The sequence below is a fragment of the Vigna unguiculata genome, chromosome 1 (genome assembly GCF_004118075.2).
Source record: "Vigna unguiculata cultivar IT97K-499-35 chromosome 1, ASM411807v1, whole genome shotgun sequence".
Lineage (NCBI taxonomy): Eukaryota > Viridiplantae > Streptophyta > Magnoliopsida > Fabales > Fabaceae > Vigna > Vigna unguiculata.
Window position 1 is genome coordinate 38,482,158 of NC_040279.1, and position 27,527 is coordinate 38,509,684.

The window sequence follows — 27,527 nt, forward strand, 5'->3', positions numbered from 1 at the left end:
AGTGACCATTTATCAAGAAGATGAAAGAATACGAGTTCTATCATTTCTTAACATTTTAAAAGATAAATTATCTACCCTTAAGAATCTTTATATTCAATGTTAAGAAATCTGGTGGAAGGTTGACTAAGAAGATAGAAGGGAGAAGCAATGGCATGCAATATAGAGGAAATACATTTTATAAAGTGAAACATGTGCACAACATGTTCGACAATTGGTCCTGCTTTGTACAGTGCTATTTTTTCTTGTTGAATTCTGCATGTTTTGAAACATAACACTGGATCATAGACGTTGAAGAAAATCCAATTTATAATCAAAATTGTTGCAAACTTACGACTTTCATTTCACCTGTTTCTTCATAATTAATGTTGTTGTTGGTTAGTTAGCTGAAGCTACTTAAACTTTTGTTTCTAGAGTTGAAGAGAATTCAACAAGAATTGCACTCCATTAACGATATCATATAGCATTAGCCCTACTTTACCTCCAAACCAACTACCCATGTGACTTCCGACAAGGTAACCAAGTCTCCCAAGTTTTCGCTCCCCAAGGAATCCTCCAGCATAAGTTCCAATCAAAGTGCCACTTCCCCTACACAACCCCTCTGCGAAAGTACCACCATAGTACACGGATTCAAAGAAATCCCATCCTGAAGAGATGATAGGACCCAGTGTGTGTTTGGTGTTACGAGAAGCCAATTTTGCTGCCTTTTCACCTTCTTTCTTGGCATATTTCACAGAAGCACTTTTTGACAATCCCTTCTTCATAACATCAACAAATGCAGATTGAGTTGCACCTTGGCGTGCTTCTTCAACACGAGCAGCTCTGATATTGTAAAAGTACAGCTTTGCACTTTCCTTCACAGTACATGCTAACGTTCCAGAAGTCATGTCAAAGCAATTTAATATTGTAAACTTCCCGCTATGGGACGATGCATTCTCACCAACAAGTTGTCTGAATTGTTTAGCTAAAACAAAGGAGCACCCAGATATTAGTAAGAAGCGATCTTGCAGTGGAACAATAGTGAGCAATACAAGATCCCAGACAATTGGTTAAGAAATTTTTATCAGTAAAAACTTTCTTCAATTTTCAAAAATAACACATATTATTAAAATATAACTTTGATCAGTATAGAATTCTGATTATAAACTCTTAGTACTTCATAATCCATATTTGTAAGAAAAACTAATAATGCAAACTCTCCCAGATTGAGATCGTGCCAGATGCAAGATTACGAGTAATATAAAGGGATCCGAATTTTTTTACTGTTTTCGTTCCTTTATTTTCTACACGATCAAACAAGGTAGAGATGCAATAAATCATTGATGTCTGCTACATATTTGAATCTCATTGATGTCTGTGACATTTTTTAATCCCATTGTGTCTGTGACATTTTTTAATCACATTGATGTCCATAATTAGATAACATCAATGTCAAATGCTTCAGACATAGAAGAAAAGGAAAATCGATTGTAGTCACATAAACAGAATACATAGAATAGGAAATATAAAGATACGGTACCTGTGACGCTAAAAGCAACGATGACAGTCACAATGGTTAGAAATCGAACTTTCTTCTTCTGGAAAGCCTTCCGGATAGCCATGGCATGGCAGTAACAGAAAACGAAATGTAACGAATTATTTTGAAATTACTATGAAGTATAAACAACAATAAATTAAAGAGGCCTTCAAATCATCAAAGCTTCCAAGAGAGGAAAAATCTTAACAATAGATTCTTGTTTTAAGGTTCAGGTAAATTATTGCTAGCAAGAGAAAAAACAATTGCGGAAGTGCACAAGGTTAATCATAACGGGTTCTCCAATCGGCCCAATTATACTGTTTAAAATGGGCTTGTATTAGGTCCAATCTTAATTATTAGGACTAACATTAATGTAAAATAAAATGCACTAAACAACATGTTCTATTTAATGGGGTGTGTACATCGTTTATTTAATAATAAAATAATACTAAATTAAAATTTTCCGTTTAATTATATTAACCTTACATTTATCCTTATGTTTTAACTTTTTTTCTATCACTATATCATTAAAATTATTTCATTTTTAGCCTAAAATTTTATTTTATTTTAAATTTTTTATTGAATGTCACCAACATATTATATTATCTTCTAGATGTAAACCTTCCTCCTTTACATTCAAACAATTCAACTTCCTTAATGTAGCACCCATACCACAGGATATAGTGATAGTAATATCTAAGAGCGCAGGATTAACCAAAAAGTTATTGCAACATAAAATCTCGAAACATCGGAGAGAACGAAAAAGAATACCGTAGGAATTATGTTACAAATTTGTCGAAAATAACTTCCTCTAACTGAGATTAAATAAACAAAAGGTATTTGTCGTTAACCCGGTTAGACCAACAGTGTGGCAAGAGAAAAACCCATTCTGGTCAAAAAAAATCATACTATATTCCCAGGAGTTTAAAAGAATGCAAATCTCACGTACCTTCTGCTAGTGTCATGTGTAAATAAATGAATCTTAAAAAGTACAATAATAATGGTTACTGCATCAAAGGTCATTGGGAAGTTATTCCGACTCTCAAGCCAAATAATATCATGCTTTTAGCTTCATACTTCCAAATTCATAATTCAGTGATATGCATTTGTCACGGCAAGTATACCATAGGAAGCCAAATATGCTTCCTTACATTCTGAGATAAACCTTGATGAGGAACAACAGTCACCGAAAGGACAGAGGACTTAACCTCAGACTCTGAAAATGCACAAGCATGCACCCATTTCGGCACTGAGTATGAAAATGCTGCCATAGCTGAGAATTTGATTGATTTAAGCATCATTATTTTTATCCAAAGAAGATGATAGATAGCTCAAGATGAATCCGTCTAGATCGCCCTCAAGGACAGAGTCAGGATCTGAAACCTCATAGTTAGTTCTAAGATCTTTCACCATACGGTAAGGCTGCATCATACATAATATAATATTAGTTACTATTATAATTAAGGTAGATTGCCTAGATCATGACAGACTGCTAAAGAGATGAGAAGGGCGAGACATGTACAATCTGCAACCTACATGGAGAACATAACTACGAATCTGACTGCCCCACGTTATGTCAGTGAGAGACTGCGTATGTTGTGCATTCAATTGTGCCTGGCGTGCCATCTCTAGTTGGTCTAACCTTGACTGAAGCACAGCCATGGCTGAAGCTTTATTCTGATGCTGCGATCTGTTTTCAAATAATACCCAAAATCAAAACCTAAGAACACAACACAATCAATGCATGGATATGAGCACAAATTTCTTACCTTTCATTCTGACAAGTTGCAGTAACTCCTGTGGGAATATGAACTATTCTTACAGCACTCTCAGTTGTGTTAACATGCTGGCCACCAGCACCACCAGCCCGAAACCTTTCAATTCGAAGATCAGATTCATTAATCTGCACATGGGTAGATCCATCACCTAGGATTGGAATCACTGCCACAGCAGCAAATGAAGTATGTCGTCGCTTATTGCTGTCAAAAGGTGATATGCGCACCAGCCTGTGCACTCCTATTTCTGCTTTGGCATATCCAAATGCAAACTCACCATCTACTTTAATGGTAGCCCGCTGAAAAAGCAAGTAGACCTATATGTTCAGAAACTAGCAGTTTCCTTCAATAGAATATATAACATAAGGGAATAAATGTCAGAGGCAAAATATATGTTGAACTAGAGGCTACAAATGGAAATGGATTCCTATTGGTAATTATTGGGAATAATCCAAGTATGAGTTAAAAAAGAAAAAAAGAAAACCATCAGTTGCTTGAAGTCTAAATGCTATGCAAATTAAGCAACATAGAACATGACAGTTGAAAATCAGAAACAATAGTCACATTAGAGGGAGGTGGCCATGGGTCATGCATGCAAGACTTTTGTGGAAAATAGCAAAATAATTGTAAAGTAAATAATTCTGAAGATGGTATGAAGAAGAACCTTGATTCCTGCAATCTCACCAGGCATTTCATCCATTAGAGTTACTTTATATCCACGCCGCTGTGCCCATGACTTATACATTTGCATGACCATTGATGCCCAGTCCATGCTCTCCGTACCCCAGCCCCAGCTTGAACCTATATTAATTATATAATAGTAAGCTTCAAAAGGCACACGCATACACACCCTCAGCTCAAGTTCACTTCTTTATGATGAAGCATAAGGGAAAAAATGTTAAGAATCTAGGATATGTTCTAGTGCAGCATATCAACATCATGTTCTTAGACCTAGATTGATGGCTTGGGCATGAATAATGATAAAAACAGCAACGCAGTAACAGAACATTTTAATTCTATGACAGCAACCTCAATGTAACAAGAACAAGAATCTTGCTCCCCTGCAAGCAACGCCTCTAGCTCTTTCCCTTTTGCATCTCTTCTCATGTTAACCAACACTTTCAATGATTCCTGAAAAGAGAAATACTCAATGCATGAATATCTAAATCTGCATGTACTAGTAAGAAATGATCAATCTAACTCTTCTCAACAAACCTTGAAAGAGAATAAACTAGTTTTCAACATCAATATATGTTTCTTACAAATTAGATCTACCACATAAGACGTTGAGCCCTATAGATTTTCAGACATTGCAGTATGCTGTTAAACAATACAGTATCTACTTAAGTTTTCTTTCTCGAGACAATAAATTACCAAGTCCTCACCGGCTTAAACTTTTAGTTGTTTTATTTTCCTCATCACCACTCTACTTTGCACACCAAATCAAAGGAACACAGGTCAGATTATTAAGCATCACACCCTTTTGTATAAGACTATTACAAAAAAAAAAAAAGGCGAATACATGCCTAGGATAAGATGAAGCGAGTCCCCACCGATTCCAAATCCGCATCATTCTCTTCGCGGGCAAGCTTTATCATGTCAATATGCTCAAGTAATTCTTGTTCCAATGCATTTACTTCTTTCATTTTCCCCAGGAGCGAACCATGCTCTCGGCTTATTTTACCTGCGCGCACCGGATCATCCCAAAGGTCCTCCTTACCCAGCTGGAATGATAACATGTCCAACCTCACCTTCAATTTTTCCCACTGCCACCACAACACACATGATCAAGTTCTAACAACCAAAGATAAAAAATTGGGAAACAGAACAATCACATTAATGCCACTAAAACAAAGACCAATCAATAATAATTAGTACACAACTACTTGATAAGTTACTAACCAGTGATCAAACAAAAGCATGTTTAATTTAGGAGAAAACAGGGTATTTACCTGCAAGCGGCGTTTGATCAAGTTAATAGATTGAGCTATAGCGGTGGCATGACTCTTCCAATCGCCTTCGTTTTCGTCCAGAATGTTCCAATTATTGGCCAGAATTTGTTGGACCGTGAGCCCATCAGAGGTTGAGGGCTCAGAGGCGGCGGCATCAGAGACCCAGAAGCGAATTTGGAGAAGCGCGTTAGAGAAGCTGGAACTTGGGGTCGAATTTGAAGCGAAGCAAGGAGTGGGTTTTTGTGGAAGGGAATGTGATGATTGGCGACACCAAAACCAGCTTGAGGAAGCCAGAGTATGATGCGACTCGAACGAGTTTCCGACGTGTTTGTGCAGAAACAGAGACAAGGCCTTAGTCCTAAAGGATTTTCGTAGTAAAGATGACATGTTGTAGCCCTTGTGTATGACAAAACAATGCAAACAGCGAAACTAACAAGTCTATGAGGAGAAGAGACGAAACAGAACCCCACCTTTCAGCTCTAGGACTCTACGAAGACGATGAAGATGCTAATGCCACAGCAACACAACTCTCTAACGGGCCTGGCCCGTTTAACACCTTTATTTATTTTCATTATTATGGGCCTACCATAGCGATTTATGTCAAGTAAGCCCAATTATTCGGAGTAAATGATTGTTGTTTACACTCATTCTTTTGTTGATATACCCATTTTTGTATTTCCAAAAAAAACTAAATATTCTTTTCAGAAACTAACATCAGGGATTATTTTAGGGAATAAATAACAATACCTTCTGAAAAGTAATCTGTTTTCACTTGTGAAAACTAATTATTTGCTCTCTTTTTCTCGTTACTGCAGTGGTTAATTTTTCGAAAAATTATAACATTTTAGTGATTATTTTTCAACAAATTTCAAAATGTGTTTAGTGCCTAAAACTCATTTCCTAGAAAATGAAATTTTTTATGATTTTGTTTTAAAAAATAAACCAAACGTCAACATATTTATAATGCCGTATTTTTAGAGCATATATATATATATATATATATATATATATATATATATATATATATATATATATATATATATATATAATATATATATATATATATATTTCTCACAAACTCTGCTCGTAAAATTGAGGTTACTTAAATACCTTTAACATTGTTGATAAAGAAAATACCATTAAACACTGAAAGGACAAGAACATGTACAGAATATAAAAGGTAGAGAATTTATGTATCTAACATATAAAAGATTACACATAAATAATGCATGAATTTTAAAATAAAATAAAAATAGTATTAATTGATACTACATGTGCTGGTTCTGTTTCAATTTATACATAGATATTCTTTTTTCCAAAACATCGGACAGGCACAAACTAACTAACTACCACTTTTAGTATTTAAAAATGAAAATATGAATGTAAAAAAGATAAATTTAAATAACATAAGAAAAATTATATATATATATATATATAAATTTATTATTTTGAGATTTTATATTAAAAATCATGTTAATCTTGCATTTAACTCATATAATACAAAGTTTAAACATAGATTCAAGTCTCATCAACTAGAGTAAGAAAATTATTAGATGAATTTCCTCAAAAGAATCATCATTTTGACGTCGGAAAATATTTTTCTTTTCAACTAAACTTTAAAATTAAGGGAAAAAAACAACACATCATTCCTTGAGAACATTCTTGACAAGAGATAAGTCGGCGGCATCGTTTTTGTGAGTAAAAATACCTAAAAAACGAGTTACTACTATGCTTATCCAAATTCTTGAGGTTATGTGACCAATTTTCTAGCTCAAACTACATCAGACTTGCATTCACCAATAGCACACGGATGGTCTGAATTTATCCAAATTGAGACTCTACGAGCTACGACAATCACAATTCTCTCAGATATTTTTGTCCCAGACTTAAAACCAAAGCCTTTACACGAAGCTTTAACATGAGCCACATGACAAGATCATACTCTAAAGGGAAAACTAACATCTTAGTCCCCAGCACCTGCATGTGGTTTTGGCTTCTTCACAATCAGAACTGGGCACTTCACGTTCTGGGAACAGTGATTGCTCACACTTCCCAGGACAGCCCTGAAATTCAAAAAAAGGAAACCTCAATTTATTATACTATTCAAACATCGCAGAGTGGTCATTAAAAGTCTCATTTATAATTTACCTAATTCGGAAACATAATTCTAAAATATACTCAATTTTTTGTCGGGAGAAAACTTAAGAGGCAAATTTTTGTTTTCTTGCAGTTTACCTCCTTATATCTCCATGGCTGTGGCAACCCATAACTAGCAAGTCAACATTCAACTTCCGAGACATCTCACAGATCACGTCCTTTGGGTCTCCACTCTCTATCTGTGTCTCCACCTTTACCTGTTCAGAAGACCCACACGCAAAACGAACAAGAATAACAAGAATTAGATCAAGAACTAACCAGAATAAGATATGTAATTATTGAATCCACTCTGAGAGGGAATGTCATACAGATCATTACAAAAGAAGGAAGCAACATACGTTTTCCAGATCTTTACACATTTTCTTGGATTTCTGTAACACGCAATCGGCCACAACTTTACTATACTTCTCTATGGTTGCGTTTACGTCCGGAGAAAACAAACACCCTGAAATTAGCGAACGCCACCGATTAATCCACCAAAACTGGAAAACAAGAAAAATATATAACAATCTTGATTGAGACGAACAAGACTAATATGAACAACAAAAATTTTCCTAAATAGAAGATAATTAGGTATTGATATCAAAACCTAATCAAACAAAAACAATATTTGGTGACAAATTATTGTAAAGGAAAAAATACCTGGAGTTTCAGGATCATCCATTATGCCTGTAGAATCCAAGGGGGCAAAAGCAGGTTGATGGGGCTTGACGTATAGAAGGATAAGGGTATCACTGGAATTCTGGAAAATTATGTTCTTGAGGCTCCAAGAAAGAGCATACATGCTCTCAGCGGTTTCGTCCACGGCCACCAGGACCCTACGTTCCTTTCTAGATTCTTCACTCATTTCAAACTTTCACCAACTCAAGAACAAAGGACAAACAAGTATCACTGACTCATTCACCACTGTATTGTGCTACCATAAGCTCTTTACTTATACTCCACACTAACCATTATTTATTACAAATCAATTATTGCTACTAATTTATATCTTTATAAAATTAATTCTTTAGTTTTTGCTTCTTTAAAATGTAAAACATTTTTTTTTAGGAAATTTATAAAATATTCGAATTTTTATTTTAATCGCTTTAAATATTTTTTATTTTTATATTTCCAAAATTTATAATCACCAATTTCAATCTTGGCATCAATTCAAGATTGTATTTTATATATTTTAAAACGAAAATAAAATAATTGCTGACACTGTGTACATAACATTAATAGACACAAATCTTAATTAACGAAATTTTTTATTTTTATTTTGAAAGACTAAAACAAAATAACCAAAGTAAAAACAAATTATTTACTAGTTAATAAAATCATATTTAAATAATTGTTATCTGGGCGAATTATTACTGTAACTTTGTTCTTTATGCGTAGAGTTTGGACATTATCCATTGAGAATCTGTTGGCGTAGTCAAAGTTTAGACTTCCGGTTTTCGTAATTTCATCCGGTGCGAGACACTCTTTGTCTTGTCTCTATATTTTTAAAAATAATATTAGTTATAAAACAAGTGATTGGTTTGCATTTTATATATATATATATATATATATATATATATATATATATATATATAATTATGAATAACTGATAATTGTGTTATACTCATAAAATGTTTTTTTAATTCTTAATTATAATTAAAAGTAAAATAATTTTGTATTGCATAAACTAAGACAAAAACTCCTCTTAATATTTTTTTATTGCATTAACAATTATCAAAGATAGCTAAGTATCCGTTACATATTTTATCTGTGTGTGAAGGATAATCGTAAACTAGTTTTGACATTCCTAATCATGTTATCTAGAAGTTAATATAAATGTATAAAGTAATTTAAAAGTGGTAATTTAATGTTGTATATGTTTAATGTTTATATAATTAAAGCTATTTACGAAGGATGGAGGTGAGCTAATGGATTTAGTGTACTTCGAGAATAATGTTAATCTTGAAAATAATAAGAAAACAGGAGGGGTTTTAAGTTTGGTAAACTTTGGAGTGTAAGTAGAAATTTAAGTATATCATATTCCATGTTAGTTCTTGTGCTTTATCTTTTTCAAAAATTTCTTTCTTCACCTCTCCTAGTCTCAAAGAAAGCAAAAAATTATCTTTCTACTCTTTTATTTGCATTTTCTTCCACAAGCTAATTAAGAAAGGTAAGGCAATTATGTTGAAGCTTTGCCTTGGTCAATTATTCCTTTTTCCTTTTCTTTTTTTTTTGGATGGTCCTATGGTATACGATTTGGATTCTTTTTTGAGGAATTTGTAGTTTTTAAGTCTGATCTTGAATGTTGATAACTGTGTTTGCTACATGGAATTAATCGAGAAATGCAATTAGTGATTGTTTCATTATTATTGTTTTTTTTCAACCTTTGGGTACTTTAATATAAGTAACTAATTAAAATAAAATTAGTTTAATTTTAACTTCCATTTAAGTTCTAAGAGATGATATTTTGAAGTAATCCACTGCCACTGAAAAATGTTAGTATAAAATTAGCAAATAATGTTTACGTGGAATTCAGATATTATGGTAGTATATTTATACTACCCGGTCAAATTATCGAATGATTATTTTAATTTGTGTTACTGGTCTTTATATTGTTGGAGAGTAAAGTTTAGTAGAATTATATATATATATATATATATATATATATATATATATATATATATATATATATATATATATATATATATGCTTTAAAGATGTATGTAAGTATATGAGATGGTAAAAAGTCGATGAGGTTTATAATGTCATCTTATAAAATAGATGCAATAAAAAACTATCTTTATTAAACACGAGTTAGCCATTGTGAATACATTTGTGATTTTAATGGTTAAAGATACCTTGATTATAAATTAAATGATAATTTTAGGTAAAAAATTTAATATTATCCTAATTAAGTATGAAATAATTCTTTGATGATTTCTATTAAGACAAAAGATATAATTGTTATAATAATAGGATACTGTTATAAAGTGAAATAGGAACATCACACTAATATAATAAATAAACGAAAGATCAAATCATTTTATATCAATTTAAGTTAAAGATTAAGAAATAAAAGATAAAAAATGTTTAAAAAGTAAATAAATCACGTGAGATGGTGACTAATTCAAGCCCCACACATTAAGATGACTAACGTATATTTATGGTATTTTTTTATAATCTATTTTAATTTTTTATATTTTGAAAATAATTTTTGTCTTTTAATTACCAAATTTAAAATAGTACTTTTTATTTTGAGGCAATAATATTAATACAGGCTTTTAATTTTTAAATTTTTACTAATTAAAGTCATGAAACTTGTTTTATAAATTTACTTACATAAAATTTTGAAACTTAACTAATATTTGAAAAAAAAAATCATTAGCAAAGTAAAAGTTGTATGGAAAAGTGAATAAAACAAGTAATTACAAATTTCTTATTCTTCTTTAAAATAATACATGTGATGCTTTATATATATATATATATATATATATATATATATATATATATATATATATAATTTCAAAAATGAATCCAGAGATTATCATTATCAAGTAAATAAATATAATATATCAGGATTTACGTATCAGTAAAAAATTAAAATTGTATAGGGAACCTTTAATATAAGGTTGGGTTAAATATAATTTTTTACCATTAAGAAAAAGTAAAATTAATCTTTTTGGAAATTTTGAGTTAAGTTAATTTTTTATCTTTAAAAATACATTAATTAGTTATTATAGTCAAATTTATTTAATATTGTAAATACATATTTTAAAATAATACTACAAAAAGAAATATGTCAAATTGAAAAATAAAATTAATATTAAAAATAGAAAATATGTTAAATAGTGCAAACAAATAATGTAACATAAAACATATTTAAAATATTTAATAAAATTAATAAAATTTAATTAAAATAATTAAATTTATATATTTTTAAAAATAAAAAAATAATTCAATAAAATTTTGAAGAAGAAATCATTTTAATTTTTACCATTAAAATAAAAAAACATATTTAATAAAAAGATAATATTAAATAAATTTAAAATTAAATACCAAAATAAATTTTAGTTTTAGTAATAAAGGTAGTAGCAAAAAGATGTTATGTTACAATTTACAAACAAATAGAGTGGAATCGAATGTAACCAACTACTTTATCTCTCATCTGGTTTTGGGGTTAGGTCTTTCTACTCAAAACAAAACTTCAATTTCTGTTTCAGTTCGCGGAGATCGATATTTATCGGGTCTCGCAATAGAGGTCATTCGTAGATAGAAAAAGCAATGTTTTTGGTCGATTGGTTTTATGGGATTCTAGCGTCGCTTGGGCTATGGCAGAAGGAGGCCAAGATCTTATTCCTGGGTCTCGATAACGCTGGCAAAACCACCCTGCTCCACATGCTCAAAGATGAGGTTCCTCTTCAATTTCATTTATTTTCCCTTTTCATTCCAATCATTACCGATGTGTAGTATTGTTTTTCCTTTTGATTGGATCTTTGCCCTTGTTTACTTTTCCTATTCGAACACTGGTTTTAATCTTTACTGGGAAAATGATCTGGGTAGTTGAAAAAGTATAGAGAAAAAAGTTTATTTTGTTTTTTATGTCTTTCTGAAAGAATTTAGCGGTGTTACTTGGATACTCAAATCAAGATAATTTATTTGCTATTTGTTGTGGGGAGAAGGAGGGGTAGGGGAGTTTACCACTTTTCTTTAGTGTATGGATTTGTATGTTTTCCCCATGTGGAGCCTTTCCTGTTGAAGTGCTCGGCTTCCTAACATTACCTTGCTCTCTGCACAATTTGCTACGGTGTTGACATATTTTGGTCTATTGCTTTTTCTTGACATCGAATTTTGAATGAATAGGATGTGTGTACTTCTCAGTCTGTAGCTTCTTGAAATTGCCATGGTCTTGGTTTGATGTTTTTTATTATGAGAATTGGTTTTGCAGAGATTAGTCCAGCATCAGCCTACCCAGTATCCTACGTCAGAGGAGTTGAGTATTGGAAAGATCAAGTTCAAAGCTTTTGATCTAGGGGGTCATCAGATTGCTCGAAGAGTGTGGAAAGATTACTATGCCCAGGTCTCTTTCTTTTTTCCCTCAACATAGTTTTGTTGCAATTGCAAGTCGGATAATATTCATGAAGCATGGTTTTAAACCAAGTCGAAGTAGTCATGTGATCCTTATAGTTAATCTCAATTAGTGGAATAGGAATTTGTTGTTGATGTATAGTATTGGGGCGGTTGTAGGCTCCGAGATTATCTTAATCACACATTGTGCGAAAACATATGACTGGGTGCCGCTAAGCCTTCTGTAGATATGCGATTTATTTTCTGTCTTGTTTACATGGTTACATGATTTGATCTTAAACAGCGCCAAACAGCACTGTGGGGTTCATGCAGGCTATCTCACATAATAAATGGTATAAGACTTGTGTTGTTGTTAACATGGCTAGACATGCTAATATGTGTTGATAGTAGTTGCAGGAATAAAGCTGCACGAGGTGTGTATGGTAGGTGACAAATTAGGAGGAAACTAAATGAAGTTGCTGAATTTTCTGAAAGATTATTATGTATTTCATTATATGATTACTTCTGAACCAAAGAATTTATGTCTTCCTATTTTATATTGTTTGTTTCTTTATTTGATTCATGTGTAGTGGTGGCAGAAATGACGGTAATAGCTTGCTGATGGCGCACTTTAGAGGATGTGCTAATCATACATATCTACTTCCGAAGCTATTTCTTATTTGGTGTTATGTGACATTTTTTAACTAGGAACCATTTTTCATGCCCCAGATCTATTATTTTATTGTTTATTTATCTTGTGATGATGATCAAGTTGCATCCTTCTCTGATACAGGTAGATGCAGTGGTGTACTTGGTTGATGCTTATGACAAGGAAAGATTTGCTGAGTCAAAAAAAGAGCTGGATGCTCTACTCTCTGATGAATCTTTAGCCAATGTCCCTTTCCTTGTCCTTGGGAACAAAATTGATATTCCATATGCTGCTTCAGAAGAAGAGCTGCGTTACCATTTGGGCCTGACTAACTTCACCACAGGCAAAGGTAAGGTAAATTTGGCCGACTCAAATGTCCGTGCCATGGAGGTGTTCATGTGCAGTATTGTGAAGAAAATGGGTTATGGGGAAGGTTTCAAATGGCTTTCTCAGTACATCAAATAGTCCATTACCGAGAGATGGTTTGGTATCTCATTTCTAGAAGTTTGTTTCTGTAGTTATGATTTGGAGGTGTTGATGGTACGAAATTGCAGTATATTTCAATTTTATTTAAATATAAAATGACTGAACCTTTCCCCCACTTCCATTCTCCGTTATGAGCTGATAAATTTTCAGATAATCTGTGGTGATTGATGAATTTGGTCCATGATTTTTACACCCGCTTATTCATCTCTCCAATTTACTTTTGTAATTCCTACTCTTCTCCTTTCTTCAGTCTCTCCAGGTAGAATCGGGTAAATTTGCGAAGGCCCGTGGGCAGCCCGTTTAGCCCACATGGGTCTCTATAGATGGAGTCAGTTTAGTACTTAACTTTTCACACCCCCTAAATTCTTGAGCACTTCACTTCATTCCAAATGGATTTTCATGGAATGTAAAGCCTATCCTGAAATAAGTAAAACGTGTCTCAATGAATTTATTGCGTAAGAAAAAGAATGGACCTTCTTAAATACATGTCCCAAATAATTTTATGGATTGCAAAAAGAAATATTCCCATTTAGATGTAGGTCTTTTTAGCCTAGTAACGTGAGCTGCGGGACAAACTTGGTCTGTGCTTTATTAGGTTTTCAAGGACCAAAAACTAAAGGTTGCACGCCCACAACTAATGTGACAAAAGAGTACGCTTACAAGCCACTACTATCACTGAAAATTTTCGTATTGATTGCAACATACTTATTTTATTTATTTTTATTAAAATTCTTCCATATCTCTTTTTAAAATACTTATGTTCTTCTCGATCACTGACATTAAAAAACGGGTGAATCAATACAGTGCTGTTTCAGAATAATTATCAGCTGCCCTACTCAAATAAAAAAAATTCTACCATAAATATATTTATTATATCAACAAAAGAAATTATAATATATGTTTACTATCATCATATTTTAAATCAAAAGAGTGACATGCAAATAATCTACGTATGACTACGAAGACTAACTTCGTTTAGAACGGACTTTCTCAAACCATTAAACCTCCTAAAAACCATAAAAGTTAGAATTAAAAATAAACACGCATGAAGAGTGTAAAATTTTATGTGTAAGGCACGAACAAGGTCAGGTGTAAACGTTATTTTTGCATGGCACTCGGTCAATTTATCAGCACACCGCCACAATACAAGTAAATAGGATAACATAATTTACTAATATTTATCTATACGATTGCTATTACAGAAACTATTATGTAGCAAAGAGATATATAACAAATGGGGATGTAGCTCAGATGGTAGAGCGTTCGCTTAGCATGTGAGAGGTATGGGGATCGATACCCCGCATCTCCAAATTACCTTTTTCTCTTTCTTTTCCTATGTTGAATTAAATATTTGTCACAAACCACGCTATTTTTTCTTTCTTTTCCTATGTTGAATTAAACATTTGTCAAATGGCTCAAATAATTATATTCTCTCGGCCCAAATAATTATATTCTCTCGTTAAGTGTTTGAATCTGAAAGTACAATTTTATGAAAAATATATTTTTTTATTTTGTGATTCTTTTTTAAATTTTTAAATAAATTTCGCTATTATTATTATTTATTCTTTTACAAAATGGAATAATTAAAATTTTAGAACATTTTTCTTTTCATAAAATGAAAAAAAAAATCTATTTTCTTTCTCCGTAGTCATTCTTCTCTTTGCACTAAACATCTTTTATCTAACAATATTGATATAAAATTATTAGGTATTACGGATTATTTTACATTCATTTTAATTATCCATATTTAAAATTACCTAATGTTTATTTTCACAACGTTGAACATTAAAATTTAATTTTAAAAAATATATTCTATTTCTTTAATACAATAGAAATTAAAATACCTTTTTCCAAAAATAAAAATTAATAAAAATGAAATAGTGTATTAAAACCTAGCATGATAGCAGTAAAAAGGCAAGTATTTAAAACATCAATTTTCCAGAATTTCAAAATTTCTATCCGAACTTCACCTTAAATTAACATATACTGGCCAATTATTTTACTAATATAAAGTTTTCATTAAAAAAAAATCCAGTTCTTAAAAATATAATTATCTCTGCTTCCCACTTAGTTTTTTCGGTACAAACGCATTAAAAAGAAAGAAAATTTTACATATACACCTCTCTCTTTTCCTATCACTTTCCCAGACTTCATAAAAAAATATAGTATTTATACTTTTTAAATTACTTTATAACTTTTTTATCTCTTAAAATAAAATTAGTATGTTATTTGTATTGGAAGGGTGTTAAATGAAATTTTTGATGTTTGTGTATCATCACCCCAAAAAGAAAGCTCCCCTATGTAGTTGTGTACTAAAACTAAACGGAATTAGACCGCATAACCATGGCAAGTGCATGCATGTTCCAGTATTCTGGCAAAAAGTGTTGTATAACCAAAGATCATGCAGAAAATTGTAGTTATATTTCCATTTTCAATAAAAACAGCTACACCCAAGAAATAGCAACAACCCATAGATTGTATAGAATGTATATTTAATTTCCTTAACTACGGCAAGTTGCGACTCCCCCTCTATGGATGGAGCATAGAGGAGAATACAAGTACCAAGCTTTGTATAATACATCAGGTTAGCCATCAGAAGAAATGTACATGAATCAACCGAAGCACATGATCGAATATCACCACGCATACTACTGTTTGGGACCCACTATTCGACTATTCCGCTTATGCCACCCAGATTGAGGATGGAAGATACATGATTCAGCTTACCACTGCGACATAAATGTTCCAAATCTCATAAAAATTCATTCCGCATGCACAATGTCATCACTTCTTGGATGACCGGAAACCTCCAAACCCCATCATGGCAGCAACATCTGGATCAATTTCAGGTTCTTCCATTGCCTTCTCCTTCTGAATTCAAAAATTGAACACGCGTTCTTTAATAAGTCGTGAGGAACAAAAAGCAATATTCATTTGTAAGATAGCATTATAAATCATTATTAGAAAGATGGATGCATTTATTATTATTAACTGCTGAAACAAGTAAATGACAAAAAGAAACATTTACTTGATGGTACAGGGAGGGTGACGAAAAGGCTTATTCCAATCTATTGGCTATTTCTAACTAAAAATAAGCAACTGTGACATAGTCTTACCTTTTCTTTTTTCTTTTCTCTTCGTAGACGCTTTTTTTCTTCCTCTTCTTGTTGTTGTTTTAAAATCCGCTCATCAAGATCTGTCAAAAAATATAAATTATTTTCCATATTTAAGAACCAAGTCCATCTTAAACAGTGGTGCACTATGGTGTGGAGAAGCTGCCAAATCTTTTTACAATTTCACATGAATACGTTTAGAAAACATATTACAATCCTAAAAGAATCAGACCATAGAAAACATTAGTATTTATGGAATCACATGTTTAATCATTTAAAGTTAACAAATCGTTATATGATTCCCTCAAAATTTTAGTTCAAAACCCACGACTGAAACGAAAGATCAGTTCAACTTCTACAATTTCAGGCCATGGAGAAAAAAATTATACATTGACTTTAAAGTTGTCTGGTTCTGTGAAAATAACAGTCAACCTTTCTACAATCCCATGTCTTACCTTGCTCTGTGAAGCTACCAACATCTTTTCGTTTCTTAAGAACTTCAAATCTTTCCTGGACCTGTTCCATTAAAAGATTTACTAGTCATGCAGGGGGAACATATATAACTAGAAACTAAATGACACACAAAGGCATTGAATTTATCATTTAACTTCATAGCTAATAGAAGGCAATCTTAAGTTGCACCTGTTTGAGAGAAGCACGTTCTACTCGCATAGACATGCCCAAAGCTCTTTGATCTAAGGGACAACAAAAGAATAAATATGAGAGAACCACAGGCACTTAAGTAATTACATAAAAAATTAGAGGAAGCATGGCAAAAAAGACTACATACGTTTCTTTCCATTAATATGATCCAAGTAGTTTGCAGAGTCCTTAACCACACATTCACAAACGGAGCAGTAGTATCCAGCCTGCAATGAATGTAATTAAATCCAAAAACTGTAAATGATCGGTGAAACAAAAAGGCCATCCAGATAGCAAACAAAAACTGTGAAATCATTTAATAAGTCCTATTCCAAGTATCCCTTGGCACGTATACACAACTAACAAACATATATATACCAATGAGCAACCACACCACAACGGTGAAAATTTCCCTAAGCAAGAGGCAGCGAAGATGTTCATTTTCAGCTCTATACTTCTTCCATCCTATTTTGTGTCCTGTAGTTTTATTTAGCTAAACCTGGGAATCATAGGCAAATTGTGCACCAAAAGGCATTCGCATTGGTGATGGGTCAAAGAAAAAGTAATGGAAATCATTTGCGGGTATTGACAATGCCATAGTTTCTAACAGTGTTGCTATAAAATGCCAGACTATACTAAGGAGAGTTCAGTAATGTCTTCCTCTACTAGAAATTAACAGCCGGAATTATGGCAATAGTTAATTTTTAGGGACATGTGTTATGTCAAAAGACATAACTTATGCATCACCCGGCATGAGTGAAACAAAAACTTTATCACTTACGTTCAACATGAAACTGGAAAATTTTTAAATTCATTTTAAAAAAGTGCACCTATGTGTAACTAAATGACTCTCATCCTAAACACACAACACATTCCCTAACAAAAGAAACTAAGATCAACAAGAAGAATTTAAAACTTGACAGGAATCAAAATGAGCAAAGAACAATCTTTTTTCTAATCCAAAAGTGCCTGAATACAATAATTATCAATAACCACAAAAAACAAATACGAAAAAGTTAAAATCAAGTACCTGCTGACTTAGTGGTGCAACCGGCGTAACAACCTGAAAAAGTTTGCAAGTTGTCAGTACAACAGAATAGCAGGATTATGTGATAAAATTTTGGAACCAGTGGATGCTACCCCTGGTGAACTACAACATGCAATGTTTATATATTTAACTGTTTGACATTCATATAGAACTATTAGAGCATTGAACCTAGTAATCACTGTTGACACTAACATACCTGAGTCTTGCCCAAGCGAGATTCCAGGTCCACTTCATAATCTCTGTGCTTCAAGGGTTTCCTCTGCACGGGAGGACCTTTAGCTGCACCAATAGGATGTTGTAGTCGTCACTCAAGCAAACATAACTCAACCTCAATACGAATTAGGCAACTTACCTTTAGGTTTCGATCGACCCTCCTCCTCCTGTTCAAAATCACACACACAAACACGAAAAATTAAGCAACCTAGATATTTAAAAATCAGAAGCATAAAAAAGGGTATAGAAGAAACACCAACACAACGAACCTGTCTCTCTCGCTCCCGTGCTCGTTCCAGGTACTCTTCTCGATCAAATTTTCTTCTGAATGTGTTGTCAACTCCAACGACCTGATTCAAGCCAAATGTGTAGATAATCAGAGAAATAAAAAAAATCTTCCAAAACCATCGACGGATTGTGGAAATAAAACGGGAAGATTCCAAAGTTCTTCACTTACATTGTTGCTGGTGTTAGACATTGATACAAGCAAATAAATGAAAACCAAATGCAGAGGCAGTTTCAATGATCACCGAGTCTATTTGATAATTGATCGAAATAAAGGGCACATTCCAGACGATGATATGAAACCCTAGTTTAAGTGGGGAGAAGGAAGAAGAAATTGCATGATTATTTCTATCTTATAAATTTATAATTATCAACAGAAGGGTGTTTGGTCTAGTGGTATGATTCTCGCTTCGGGTGCGAGAGGTCGCGAGTTCGATTCTCGCAACACCCCTTTTGGTTATACAACGGCTTTAGATGGTCTAATTAATGATTAAGCAACGTAACTACATTTTTAGTGAACACCGAATCTTTAGTTTTTTTAATAATTTTTTTATTTCCTAAAATTTAGATTAAATCTTATTTTATTTCCTCAAAAAAATAATAATCTATTTCTATCTTGAATATTAATTTAATATTTTAAGTTCATCGAAATAATTTTGATTGTCTTCCAAAATTTAAAATATTTGTTTAGTCTATAAACTAAAATGTGTTTTTCAATTACATTTTTAAAATAATTAATTTTTATTTTTCAAGTCTATGTTATTTAAAAATGTTGGACAAATGATACGCTCATTGAGCTTTAAATTTTTAAATGAAAGTTAGAAATGCAAACATGTTTTACTTTCTAGGCGAGTAAGGTTTATTGGACGAATTTGTGAATATTATTGGATTTTATTCACTGACCTGACAAGACGCTTGTTAAATGAGTTTTTGATTATTTTCTTCCAATACCAGCTTACTAGGTAAGCGGGAGTTTCACTAAGTGAAAAATGAGTTTTCATATGACATGTTTTTTTTTGTTATAAATATTAGTTTGTCAAATGTTTTAGAGTGTGTTTATATGATGATGAATTATTGAAAAGAGTGACATAAATTGTATGAATTAGTGATATTGAACTACTTTAAGAAATGATGATGATTTTTTACGAGGAACATGATGTATTTGTATGTGATCTAATGCAAGTGAAATGACTTTCTAAAAAGAAAGTATTTTGCCCACTTGAACTTAAGGTATATTGAATGAAGATTAAATTAAGGAGTTATCTAAGCTCTACTAAATAATCTATCTTACATATAGAGAAAAATATTTAGAGAGTGAGAGTCAATATGACGAGAATTGGTTTAAAAGAGAACCTTTTTTGCAAGTCATAGTGAGCTAACATGGTCATATGGAATGAACATAAGTCCTATTATAGGATTGGGTAGAGCTTGAGTATTAAAAACTAAAATTTATCGCGATCCATTTAACATGTGCCAAATATTTGGGTTTAATTCAACCCACAAATAAAACTTTATAACTGGTATAGCTAGTTGTGTGGAGTGAATAAATTGTTTGAGATTTCATGTTTGTATTAATACTTTGAACTTGTTCGTACCGAACCTAATAGTTCCACATTAGAAGTCGAGGTCCAATACAATTTAAATGCTACTTCCTCCTTCCCCCATTGAAATGTCTTTTAAAGACAAAATAATGATAGAGTATTGGTTCCAAAACGAATAATGCCTTAGATGTATGGTGATTGACCCTAACGATATTACTCGGTCTTAAACTTTGACTGAGAGGCTTATGTTCCAAATAAAAAGGCTCTGTTTCTATTTGTTATAATATTATATTTTGTTATATAATTAAAATTATAAATTAGTATTTTATTTATTTTTAATCAATTAACTTTTTAATAGATTATAAGATTACTTTATAATTACAAATCAATATAAAATTTACAAAACGCAACTTTCTTTCATATAAGCGTGTGAAAAGTGTGGTGGGTAATTAATTTTTCTTGTTTTCCATACTTTTGTGTATTGATTTTTAAAAAATGGTTGCATTAAACTAACAATAATTAAATCACCCCATTAAGCATCGGGGGCACAAAAGACTTGAATTTGATCATAATATAAACAGAGAAAAAATTCATCCCAAAATTGTATAAAGAGAGCACAACTCTTACATGTAAGAGCAACGTTTATTATAATTAAGGGTTAAATATGTTTTTGGTTCCTCAAGTTTCAGTTAATTTTGGAATTAGTCCCTCTTCAAAATTTTATATCAATTTAGTCATTCATTTTTAGAAATGCGTGAATTTAGTCCTTCTTACCAAATTTTATGAAATTTATTTAATATTTAAACGTATTTTGTGATAATATTTGAGTTAACGTTGAAGTAAAAATGTTTCAAACGGTGTAAATAATTCAAATGCTATCATGAGATGCACTTGAAACGTCCGATAAACTTAACAAAATTTGGTTAAAAGGACTAAATTCATATATTTTTAAAGATGAAGAACTAAATTGATCAAAAGTTTTGATGAGAGACTAATTCCAAATTTTGCTGAAACTTGAAGGACCAAAAATATATTTACCCCTAATTATAATCAAAGTGTTTTTTCCCATCTTCTAACCCATTTAGGAGGGGTAAACTCAAGTAAACAAAGATCATTTAGTGCATAAGAAAAATCCAGTAAAAAATTAAAATAGTAAAACTTATATTCATTCTTGCATTTATGCGAAAAGTATTTTAAAATAAATATTATCACTGGTAATTTCATAAATCACCAACACTTTAAATTATCATTATTATCAACTTGAAATCAAGACATACAATGTGAATACATAACATGACATGTTTTTATTGAATCAATTATATTATATGTATATGAAACGTTTAGGGCAGATTAAACATGCACATTGCTAACAAAAATCTAAAGCTTTAGTTATAGGTTGAATATTCAATCATAAAATATACTAAGTCTAAACATGTATCTTTAGGTCTTACATATTTATTCATTTAAAAAAAATAGTTAAGTTTTTCATATCAAATAAAAAAATGAATATATTTACTTTCTTAACATAATAAATCATATTATGTTTTCTTCAATTATTAGAACAATCTGAAAGGTAAGAAATGCTCCAAATCTTAATATATTATTTTACTGATTAAATTATATTAAAATTAAAGAACCATGTAATTTGTAAACCTTAAACTTCACTAATAATCCTATAAACTATAGTCACTAACAAAAAAAAAAGTCCTAGCAATAGCCACTGCAGATTTTAGTTGTTTTTTTTTTTCTTGATTTAATTGTATTTAGATGGAAGAGAAGAAAAAAAAAAACTTAGTAACAGAAAATCGAAGGAGAAGAGGGGCAAATGAAAAAGTGAGAGTAGTGACAGAGACAGGGTAGAGTGGTTTCACATAGTTACGAAACACATAAAACATCATCAGAGATCAACGAGGAAACTGAGCGAACAATGTGGAACTCCACAACGAGGATGATGGTGGCCGTTGCTGCCGTAACGCTCATGATTTTTCTCTCATCGGCTTCAGCCGACGACGTCGTTGCACTCACCCAGAACTCCTTCGAAAACGAGGTTGGCAAGGATCGTGCCGCTCTCGTCGAGTTTTACGCCCCCTGGTATGCGTGAATCGCGATTCTCTAACCTCACGCGCCTCCATTTGATTGTTTCTATCATTGTGAATTATGGAATCTAATTGTGTTTTCCATGTCAGGTGTGGACATTGTAAAAAGCTTGCCCCGGAGTACGAACAACTCGGAACCGGTTTCAGGAAAACGAAGTCGGTTTTGATTGCGAAGGTTGGTTGCTAGCGTTTTTTCCAATGAGATTTAGATTTTATTATGTTTCCTTTTATTTTAGGATCAAAAGTTTATTTATATCGTTGGATCTTTTGATAGGTGGATTGTGATGAACATAAAACCGTTTGCAGTAAATACGGGGTTTCTGGTTACCCTACCATTCAATGGTTTCCCAAGGGATCTCTACAGCCAAAAAAGTGAGCACTTTGTCTTTACTATGACACTTTTTTTTTTTGTTTTCTTTTCCATAGAAAATGTCAGAATATTCTTGTTCTTAACTTGTGGCTATTCATTGCATCTGATATCCGCATTTGATTGAATTCTCTAGGTATGAAGGTGCACGGACTGCGGAAGCCCTTGCTGCGTTTGTGAACCTTGAAGCAGGTATAAATAATGTCTTGCAGTGTCCATTTTCTGGATGTAAATATGCGTGTTTTGTAACGAGTTATTTGATTCAAATGCTGATGTTGAGGTTGTGCCTTTTTAGAATACTTTGAATTATTTTTGTTATTAATTTGGCGAGGTGATTTGAAGATATTAATGAACTTGCATTTCCTGGATTGTTGGACTTATAAATATTTTTTTTCAAGAAGGTTGAAGATAATAGTTTTTTGGTGCACGTGTTGAGAAAGCTACCCCTTCATTCCATTGTCCCTGTTTGTAACTAAATGAATTTGTTTCATCCGTGCCTTACTGATTGATAGTGGTTGAGATTATTATCCAGAATTATCATGACTTTTTGAGTCACGCTACCGAATACAATGAGAGTCTATAAGGTAAAAGTGTTTTTGAGAGCTCGTCTACGGGAACGATACTTGTATTGTATCTGAACTGACTCTGATACTTGGCAATTCAAAATAACCATCTCATGTTTTTTCCTCTTTTATTGCCACACTGCTCAGTGTCTCTATTGTAGTATGCTTTCACGATGTTGTCTTTCATTCTGTGTTCTGGCATTTTGAGAAATGTTAGCAACACTCTTTATTATTGCTAAATTTTATTGAAATCACACAATTTTGTAGGTTTCACACTTTATTTATGGAACCCCACTCCTGATTTACAATTGTCAATTAATTTTTACTAATAGTAAAGAGTGTGTTGCTTGAACTTCTCTGCCATTTTTAGTGTCTCTATATTCTTGTGTCGTTTCTTTGCATAGTATTAAGTCAATTTAGCATTGATATCACATGTCTTGTTAATGCAGGTACTAATGTGAAGATAGCTTCTGCTCCATCCAGCGTGGTAGTTCTCTCTCCAGATAACTTTGATGAGGTTGTCTTGGATGAAACAAAAGATGTTCTGGTGGAATTCTATGCACCATGGTAAGTATACCTAGATGATCTGCAAAACTTTATTATATCTGTAGATTTTTTTTCATTTTCAATTTTTATTTTCAATACTTTTCTTGATAAATTTATAATGTTTTGCAGGTGTGGTCACTGCAAGGCCCTTGCCCCTGTAAGGACGTTCTTCAGTCCTTAGACTCCTATTATAGCTTATGGTTATTGTATCTTAATAAGCTTCACCTGCCTGTGATGTCCTGATAAAGTTTTTACTATTTTTCAGACTTATGAAAAGGTTGCTGCAGCATTTAACCTGGATGAAGAAGTAGTTATAGCCAGTGTTGATGCTGACAAGTATAAGAATTTAGCAGAGAAGTGAGTGCGTTGGCATTTTGATTTATCTCCTAATTAAACTAGGTTGATATCGTATTTAAGGAATACACGTGCCTAATTTGGAAATTTTCCAATGCAGATATGGTGTTAGTGGCTATCCTACGCTGAAGTTTTTTCCAAAGAGCAATAAAGCTGGTGAAGATTATAGTGGTGGTCGTAATTTGGATGATTTTGTAGCCTTCATCAATGAGAAATGTGGTACATACCGTGATGGGAAAGGGCAGCTTAGTTCTAAAGTTAGTTAACCACATATGTTAATTAAAATGAAAGAGACCGGAATATTATCATTTTAATGACTACACTATTCTTACCGCAGGCTGGTATTATAGAATCTCTAAATGGCTTGGTGAAGGAGTTTGTGAGTGCTGATGATAATGAGAAGAAGGCAGTATATTCCCGGCTTGAGGAAGAAGTTAAGAAACTTAAGGGTTCTGCTGCCAGGTTTGAATGATTTTATGATTCCGGTCCGCTATGTAATGGTTTCTCTGGTTTTATTTTCAATTGTGATTATTGTGAAACCGCAATTATTTACTCACATTTCTTTCTTTAATTATAAAGATTTACTTCTTTGGTTTCATGACATTTGTCCTTTTCTGTTATGGCCAGATATGGCAGCCTCTACTTAAAACTTGCCAAGAAGAGTATGGAAAAGGGTACGGACTATGCAAATAATGAAATTCTTCGTCTAGACCGCATGCTTGAGAAGGTAATTGATCACTTTCTCATGTTTGATATCATAAATGTTTTGGAGATCAATGTAATCAACTGCATATCATAATTTATTATTGAGCGTGTTCCACTCCATGGGATGGAATATTATGCAAAATCTTTTCTTACTGATTTGTCATTGTGATTATGACATGAGATTCTGGTCATGTCCATATGTATGTTGCTCTTTAATTATGTTGAACAAACCTAAACTTAAACGCCGCATAGCACAGCAAGATAAAGATAGAGTATATTGGTAGAACTCTTTGCTACCCTTATTTATTAAATAAGGTGTTTGACACCAAACCTTTTCTTGTACTTTCCATGGTGTTGCTTCAAAAGAATTTGATATGATGGAAATAGAATTCTCTTGCTGGTATCGTCAACGGAACCAAGTTTTTTAATTTCAATTATTCAATTGCTTATTACATTTTCAATTTACAATTAAGTCATCTCTCATTTCACTGCACTATTGGAGATTATGTAAATTGTAAATTATGTACTTGGATTTTGTTCATTGAAGGTTTAGGTAAGAGTGTGATGGTCTGATATGTAATCAATTAGTGCAAATCTGTCATTTTTAACTATAGTTAGTAATTTGGATTACTCCTCTGATTGAAGTTTTCTGTCTTTTGAAGCAGTCAATCAGCCCAGCAAAAGCAGATGAATTCACTCTGAAGAAGAACATCTTATCAACATTTGCTTGATCTTACTGTGATAGAAGAGTAGTTTATTTCAGTTATGCAGGGAGACATAATTTGTAATTCCCCAGTTTCTAGGTGTTATCACCCTAGTTTTCTAGATGTCCCACTTCTTATAAATAGTATCTCACGCATATTTTTGTACTGATCACTTAGCGTGTCGTAAAATTAAAACAAAAGTACAATTTTCATATAAGAAATCATCATACTCTATGTTGCTCAGGCTAGATTGTTATTGTCTTTTTGTTTTTGCCTTCAATCTGCCTAAACCTGCAATCTCTTTTAAAAGGAGTCTTTGCACAGAGCATGTTTGTCAACATTTATTTATATTATTACAAAAGAAATCAATCACAGTTTGATGATAGCTCGCTTGAGCTTATAACATTATCTGTTGAACATAAGTAGCAGCTGTGTTTTTTTTTCTTTAATTTTTTTAATTATTCGTTTTATTCCTAGAGTTATGAAGTATTTTTCGCAGTTTGTATACATGAAAGAACTACTCACTTTTGTTAAGACAAATACTTGCTCATATTATCTTTGATCTCTATTAATTCTTGTTTTAGAGATTAAAAAGCCTTGTAACGAATTTTAATATAACATTAAAAAAAAAATCTTATAACAGGATGAAGAGAGCATTTTAAACATTTTTTTTTAATGAAAAAACATCTTGGTGGATTAGTGCGAGCTTCTGGTATGCAAATCTTGGTAGTTACATGATATTGCTATCAACACTTAAAATCTTAAATGACCTCAAGTGAAAAAAAAAATGTTATTACATGTTCAAAATCAATGTTGTTTATTTATCATATACCGTTATATAATTGGTTCTCGCTGAATTAGTTTGAAATCATAAATATGTGTTACAAATGTGTGTTTAAATTCATTCCATGATACAAAAGTTGTGAGATTGATTCTTAATGCTAATCAACTGCATAAGATTGTATTTCATGTTTCAAATATCCCTACTTAAACATTCTATACTAATTGGTAGCGAGAATCATTCATGTATCTGGAAACCTAATAGCATAAAACAAAGGATTTACATAATCATATACAAAGTAAAAAGAAAAATGATGACATTTTTTCCCCTATTAGATTCCTTTCCCTTATTCTGTTGGCACATTGTCCACTTTATGTTGTCTTTTGTTAGCAGAATACAGTGATTGCAGGGGCCTAGTAGCACCTGAATGTAGTGTGGGGAGAAAAGCTGACATAGACTTAGGGGAATCCATGGCATTGAGACCAGAAGTAGCAGGTTACCATGTTTTTAGTATTGTTTCTATAAGGTCCACAGAGGAGGAGGAAGAGGACCCCCACCTTTCACTATTCATGAGATTCAACATCACACTCCATTTTATTCTCCATATTCCTATACCATTCTTTAAAAGATTTTCTTAAAAGTCTTTAATGATTAATATTTATAATGTTAATTTTAATGAGTTTAAAAAATTCCAAATTATAATATTTGAAAGAAGTTACTAATTCACAAGAATTTAAAGGATTTTAATTATTTAAAAATAAAAATAGCAAATAATATGAATTTTTACTTTGCACCCAGTGACTACTACCGTCACAGTAAATATTAACAACATTTGATACTAGTCTATTATTGAAAAGATTGTTTTTTTGTTATAAATATTAACGGTTCAGAGGAAAAAAAACTATATGTGAAAGAAGAATATATGCATGACCAGTAATTCATTATCTAGAACAAACTATATTAAACTTATAAATTAAAGAAATTTTAAAAT

At 32.1% G+C, this 27,527-nt stretch overlaps 6 protein-coding genes and 2 non-coding genes across 9 annotated transcripts; 4 read left to right on the forward strand and 4 right to left on the reverse strand.

The window, feature by feature from the left end:
* Positions 1-255: 255 nt before the first annotated feature.
* LOC114188804 lies at positions 256-953 on the reverse strand. Its single transcript, XM_028077486.1, has one exon. The coding sequence runs from the start codon at positions 882-884 to the stop codon at positions 408-410; it is 477 nt and encodes a 158-aa protein (XP_027933287.1). The 5' UTR covers positions 885-953; the 3' UTR covers positions 256-407.
* A 1,486-nt stretch (positions 954-2,439) lies between these two features.
* LOC114191067 (peptide chain release factor PrfB2, chloroplastic) lies at positions 2,440-6,166 on the reverse strand. Its single transcript, XM_028080260.1, is given in 8 exon segments — positions 2,440-2,935; positions 3,050-3,203; positions 3,283-3,587; positions 3,953-4,074; positions 4,077-4,089; positions 4,318-4,419; positions 4,842-5,054; positions 5,241-6,166. Coding segments are annotated over 8 exon segments (1,428 nt in total). The 5' UTR covers positions 5,628-6,166; the 3' UTR covers positions 2,440-2,803.
* A 652-nt stretch (positions 6,167-6,818) lies between these two features.
* LOC114176559 (universal stress protein A-like protein) lies at positions 6,819-8,328 on the reverse strand. The gene is made up of 4 exons (XM_028061637.1): positions 8,040-8,328; positions 7,736-7,842; positions 7,476-7,594; positions 6,819-7,303 (listed from the first exon to the last, which is right to left on the reverse strand). The coding sequence occupies exons 1-4, from the start codon at positions 8,242-8,244 to the stop codon at positions 7,204-7,206; spliced, it is 531 nt and encodes a 176-aa protein (XP_027917438.1). The 5' UTR covers positions 8,245-8,328; the 3' UTR covers positions 6,819-7,203.
* Positions 8,329-11,497: 3,169 nt separating this feature from the next.
* LOC114192548 (GTP-binding protein SAR1A-like) lies at positions 11,498-13,768 on the forward strand. The gene is made up of 3 exons (XM_028082303.1): positions 11,498-11,789; positions 12,325-12,456; positions 13,237-13,768. Exons 1-3 carry the CDS (start codon positions 11,661-11,663, stop codon positions 13,555-13,557), a joined length of 582 nt encoding a protein of 193 aa, XP_027938104.1. The 5' UTR covers positions 11,498-11,660; the 3' UTR covers positions 13,558-13,768.
* A 1,046-nt stretch (positions 13,769-14,814) lies between these two features.
* Positions 14,815-14,887, forward strand: TRNAA-AGC. Its single transcript has one exon. It is a non-coding gene; the product is annotated as a tRNA-Ala (tRNA).
* A 1,090-nt stretch (positions 14,888-15,977) lies between these two features.
* On the reverse strand, positions 15,978-19,222 carry LOC114175652 (zinc finger matrin-type protein 2). The gene is made up of 10 exons (XM_028060427.1): positions 19,052-19,222; positions 18,864-18,944; positions 18,734-18,761; positions 18,578-18,660; positions 18,364-18,396; positions 17,482-17,560; positions 17,334-17,386; positions 17,147-17,207; positions 16,695-16,774; positions 15,978-16,449 (listed from the first exon to the last, which is right to left on the reverse strand). Exons 1-10 carry the CDS (start codon positions 19,070-19,072, stop codon positions 16,363-16,365), a joined length of 606 nt encoding a protein of 201 aa, XP_027916228.1. The 5' UTR covers positions 19,073-19,222; the 3' UTR covers positions 15,978-16,362.
* Positions 19,223-19,258: 36 nt separating this feature from the next.
* On the forward strand, positions 19,259-19,330 carry TRNAP-CGG. Its single transcript has one exon. It is a non-coding gene; the product is annotated as a tRNA-Pro (tRNA).
* Positions 19,331-22,213: 2,883 nt separating this feature from the next.
* Positions 22,214-26,002, forward strand: LOC114176011 (probable protein disulfide-isomerase A6). 2 transcript variants are annotated; one of them, XM_028060907.1, is made up of 11 exons: positions 22,214-22,511; positions 22,607-22,691; positions 22,791-22,888; positions 23,020-23,075; positions 23,896-24,013; positions 24,122-24,149; positions 24,258-24,349; positions 24,447-24,603; positions 24,684-24,808; positions 24,974-25,073; positions 25,717-26,002. In XM_028060907.1, the coding sequence occupies exons 1-11, from the start codon at positions 22,348-22,350 to the stop codon at positions 25,780-25,782; spliced, it is 1,089 nt and encodes a 362-aa protein (XP_027916708.1). In that variant the 5' UTR covers positions 22,214-22,347; the 3' UTR covers positions 25,783-26,002. The 2 variants fall into 2 exon arrangements, with proteins under 2 accessions (XP_027916708.1, XP_027916699.1); XM_028060898.1 differs by having other exon boundaries at positions 25,714-25,998.
* The last annotated feature ends 1,525 nt before the right edge of the window (positions 26,003-27,527 follow it).

Excerpts from the sequence above, each read along its gene's own strand:
- LOC114175652 (XM_028060427.1), bottom strand. The coding sequence starts at position 19,072 with ATGTCTAACACCAGCAACAAT. Across the intron at positions 18,762-18,863 it reads CACGGGAGCGAGAGAGACAG|GAGGAGGAGGGTCGATCGAA; the intron begins GTTCGTTGTGTT and ends GATTTTGAACAG. Across the intron at positions 18,397-18,577 it reads CTCGCTTGGGCAAGACTCAG|GTTGTTACGCCGGTTGCACC; the intron begins GTATGTTAGTGT and ends AAACTTTTTCAG.
- LOC114176559 (XM_028061637.1), bottom strand. The coding sequence starts at position 8,244 with ATGAGTGAAGAATCTAGAAAGGAACGTAGGGTCCTGGTGGCCGTGGAC. Across the intron at positions 7,595-7,735 it reads TGTGTAAAGATCTGGAAAAC|GTAAAGGTGGAGACACAGAT; the intron begins GTATGTTGCTTC and ends TCTTCTGAACAG. Across the intron at positions 7,304-7,475 it reads AGCCATGGAGATATAAGGAG|GGCTGTCCTGGGAAGTGTGA; the intron begins GTAAACTGCAAG and ends TTTGAATTTCAG.
- LOC114192548 (XM_028082303.1), top strand. The coding sequence starts at position 11,661 with ATGTTTTTGGTCGATTGGTTTTATGGGATTCTAGCGTCGCTTGGGCTA. Across the intron at positions 11,790-12,324 it reads TCCACATGCTCAAAGATGAG|AGATTAGTCCAGCATCAGCC; the intron begins GTTCCTCTTCAA and ends TTGGTTTTGCAG. Across the intron at positions 12,457-13,236 it reads GGAAAGATTACTATGCCCAG|GTAGATGCAGTGGTGTACTT; the intron begins GTCTCTTTCTTT and ends TCTCTGATACAG.
- LOC114188804 (XM_028077486.1), bottom strand. The coding sequence starts at position 884 with ATGACTTCTGGAACGTTAGCATGTACTGTGAAGGAAAGTGCAAAGCTG.
- LOC114176011 (XM_028060898.1), top strand. The coding sequence starts at position 22,348 with ATGTGGAACTCCACAACGAGGATGATGGTGGCCGTTGCTGCCGTAACG. Across the intron at positions 24,604-24,683 it reads AAGGGCAGCTTAGTTCTAAA|GCTGGTATTATAGAATCTCT; the intron begins GTTAGTTAACCA and ends TTCTTACCGCAG. Across the intron at positions 24,809-24,973 it reads CTTAAGGGTTCTGCTGCCAG|ATATGGCAGCCTCTACTTAA; the intron begins GTTTGAATGATT and ends TGTTATGGCCAG.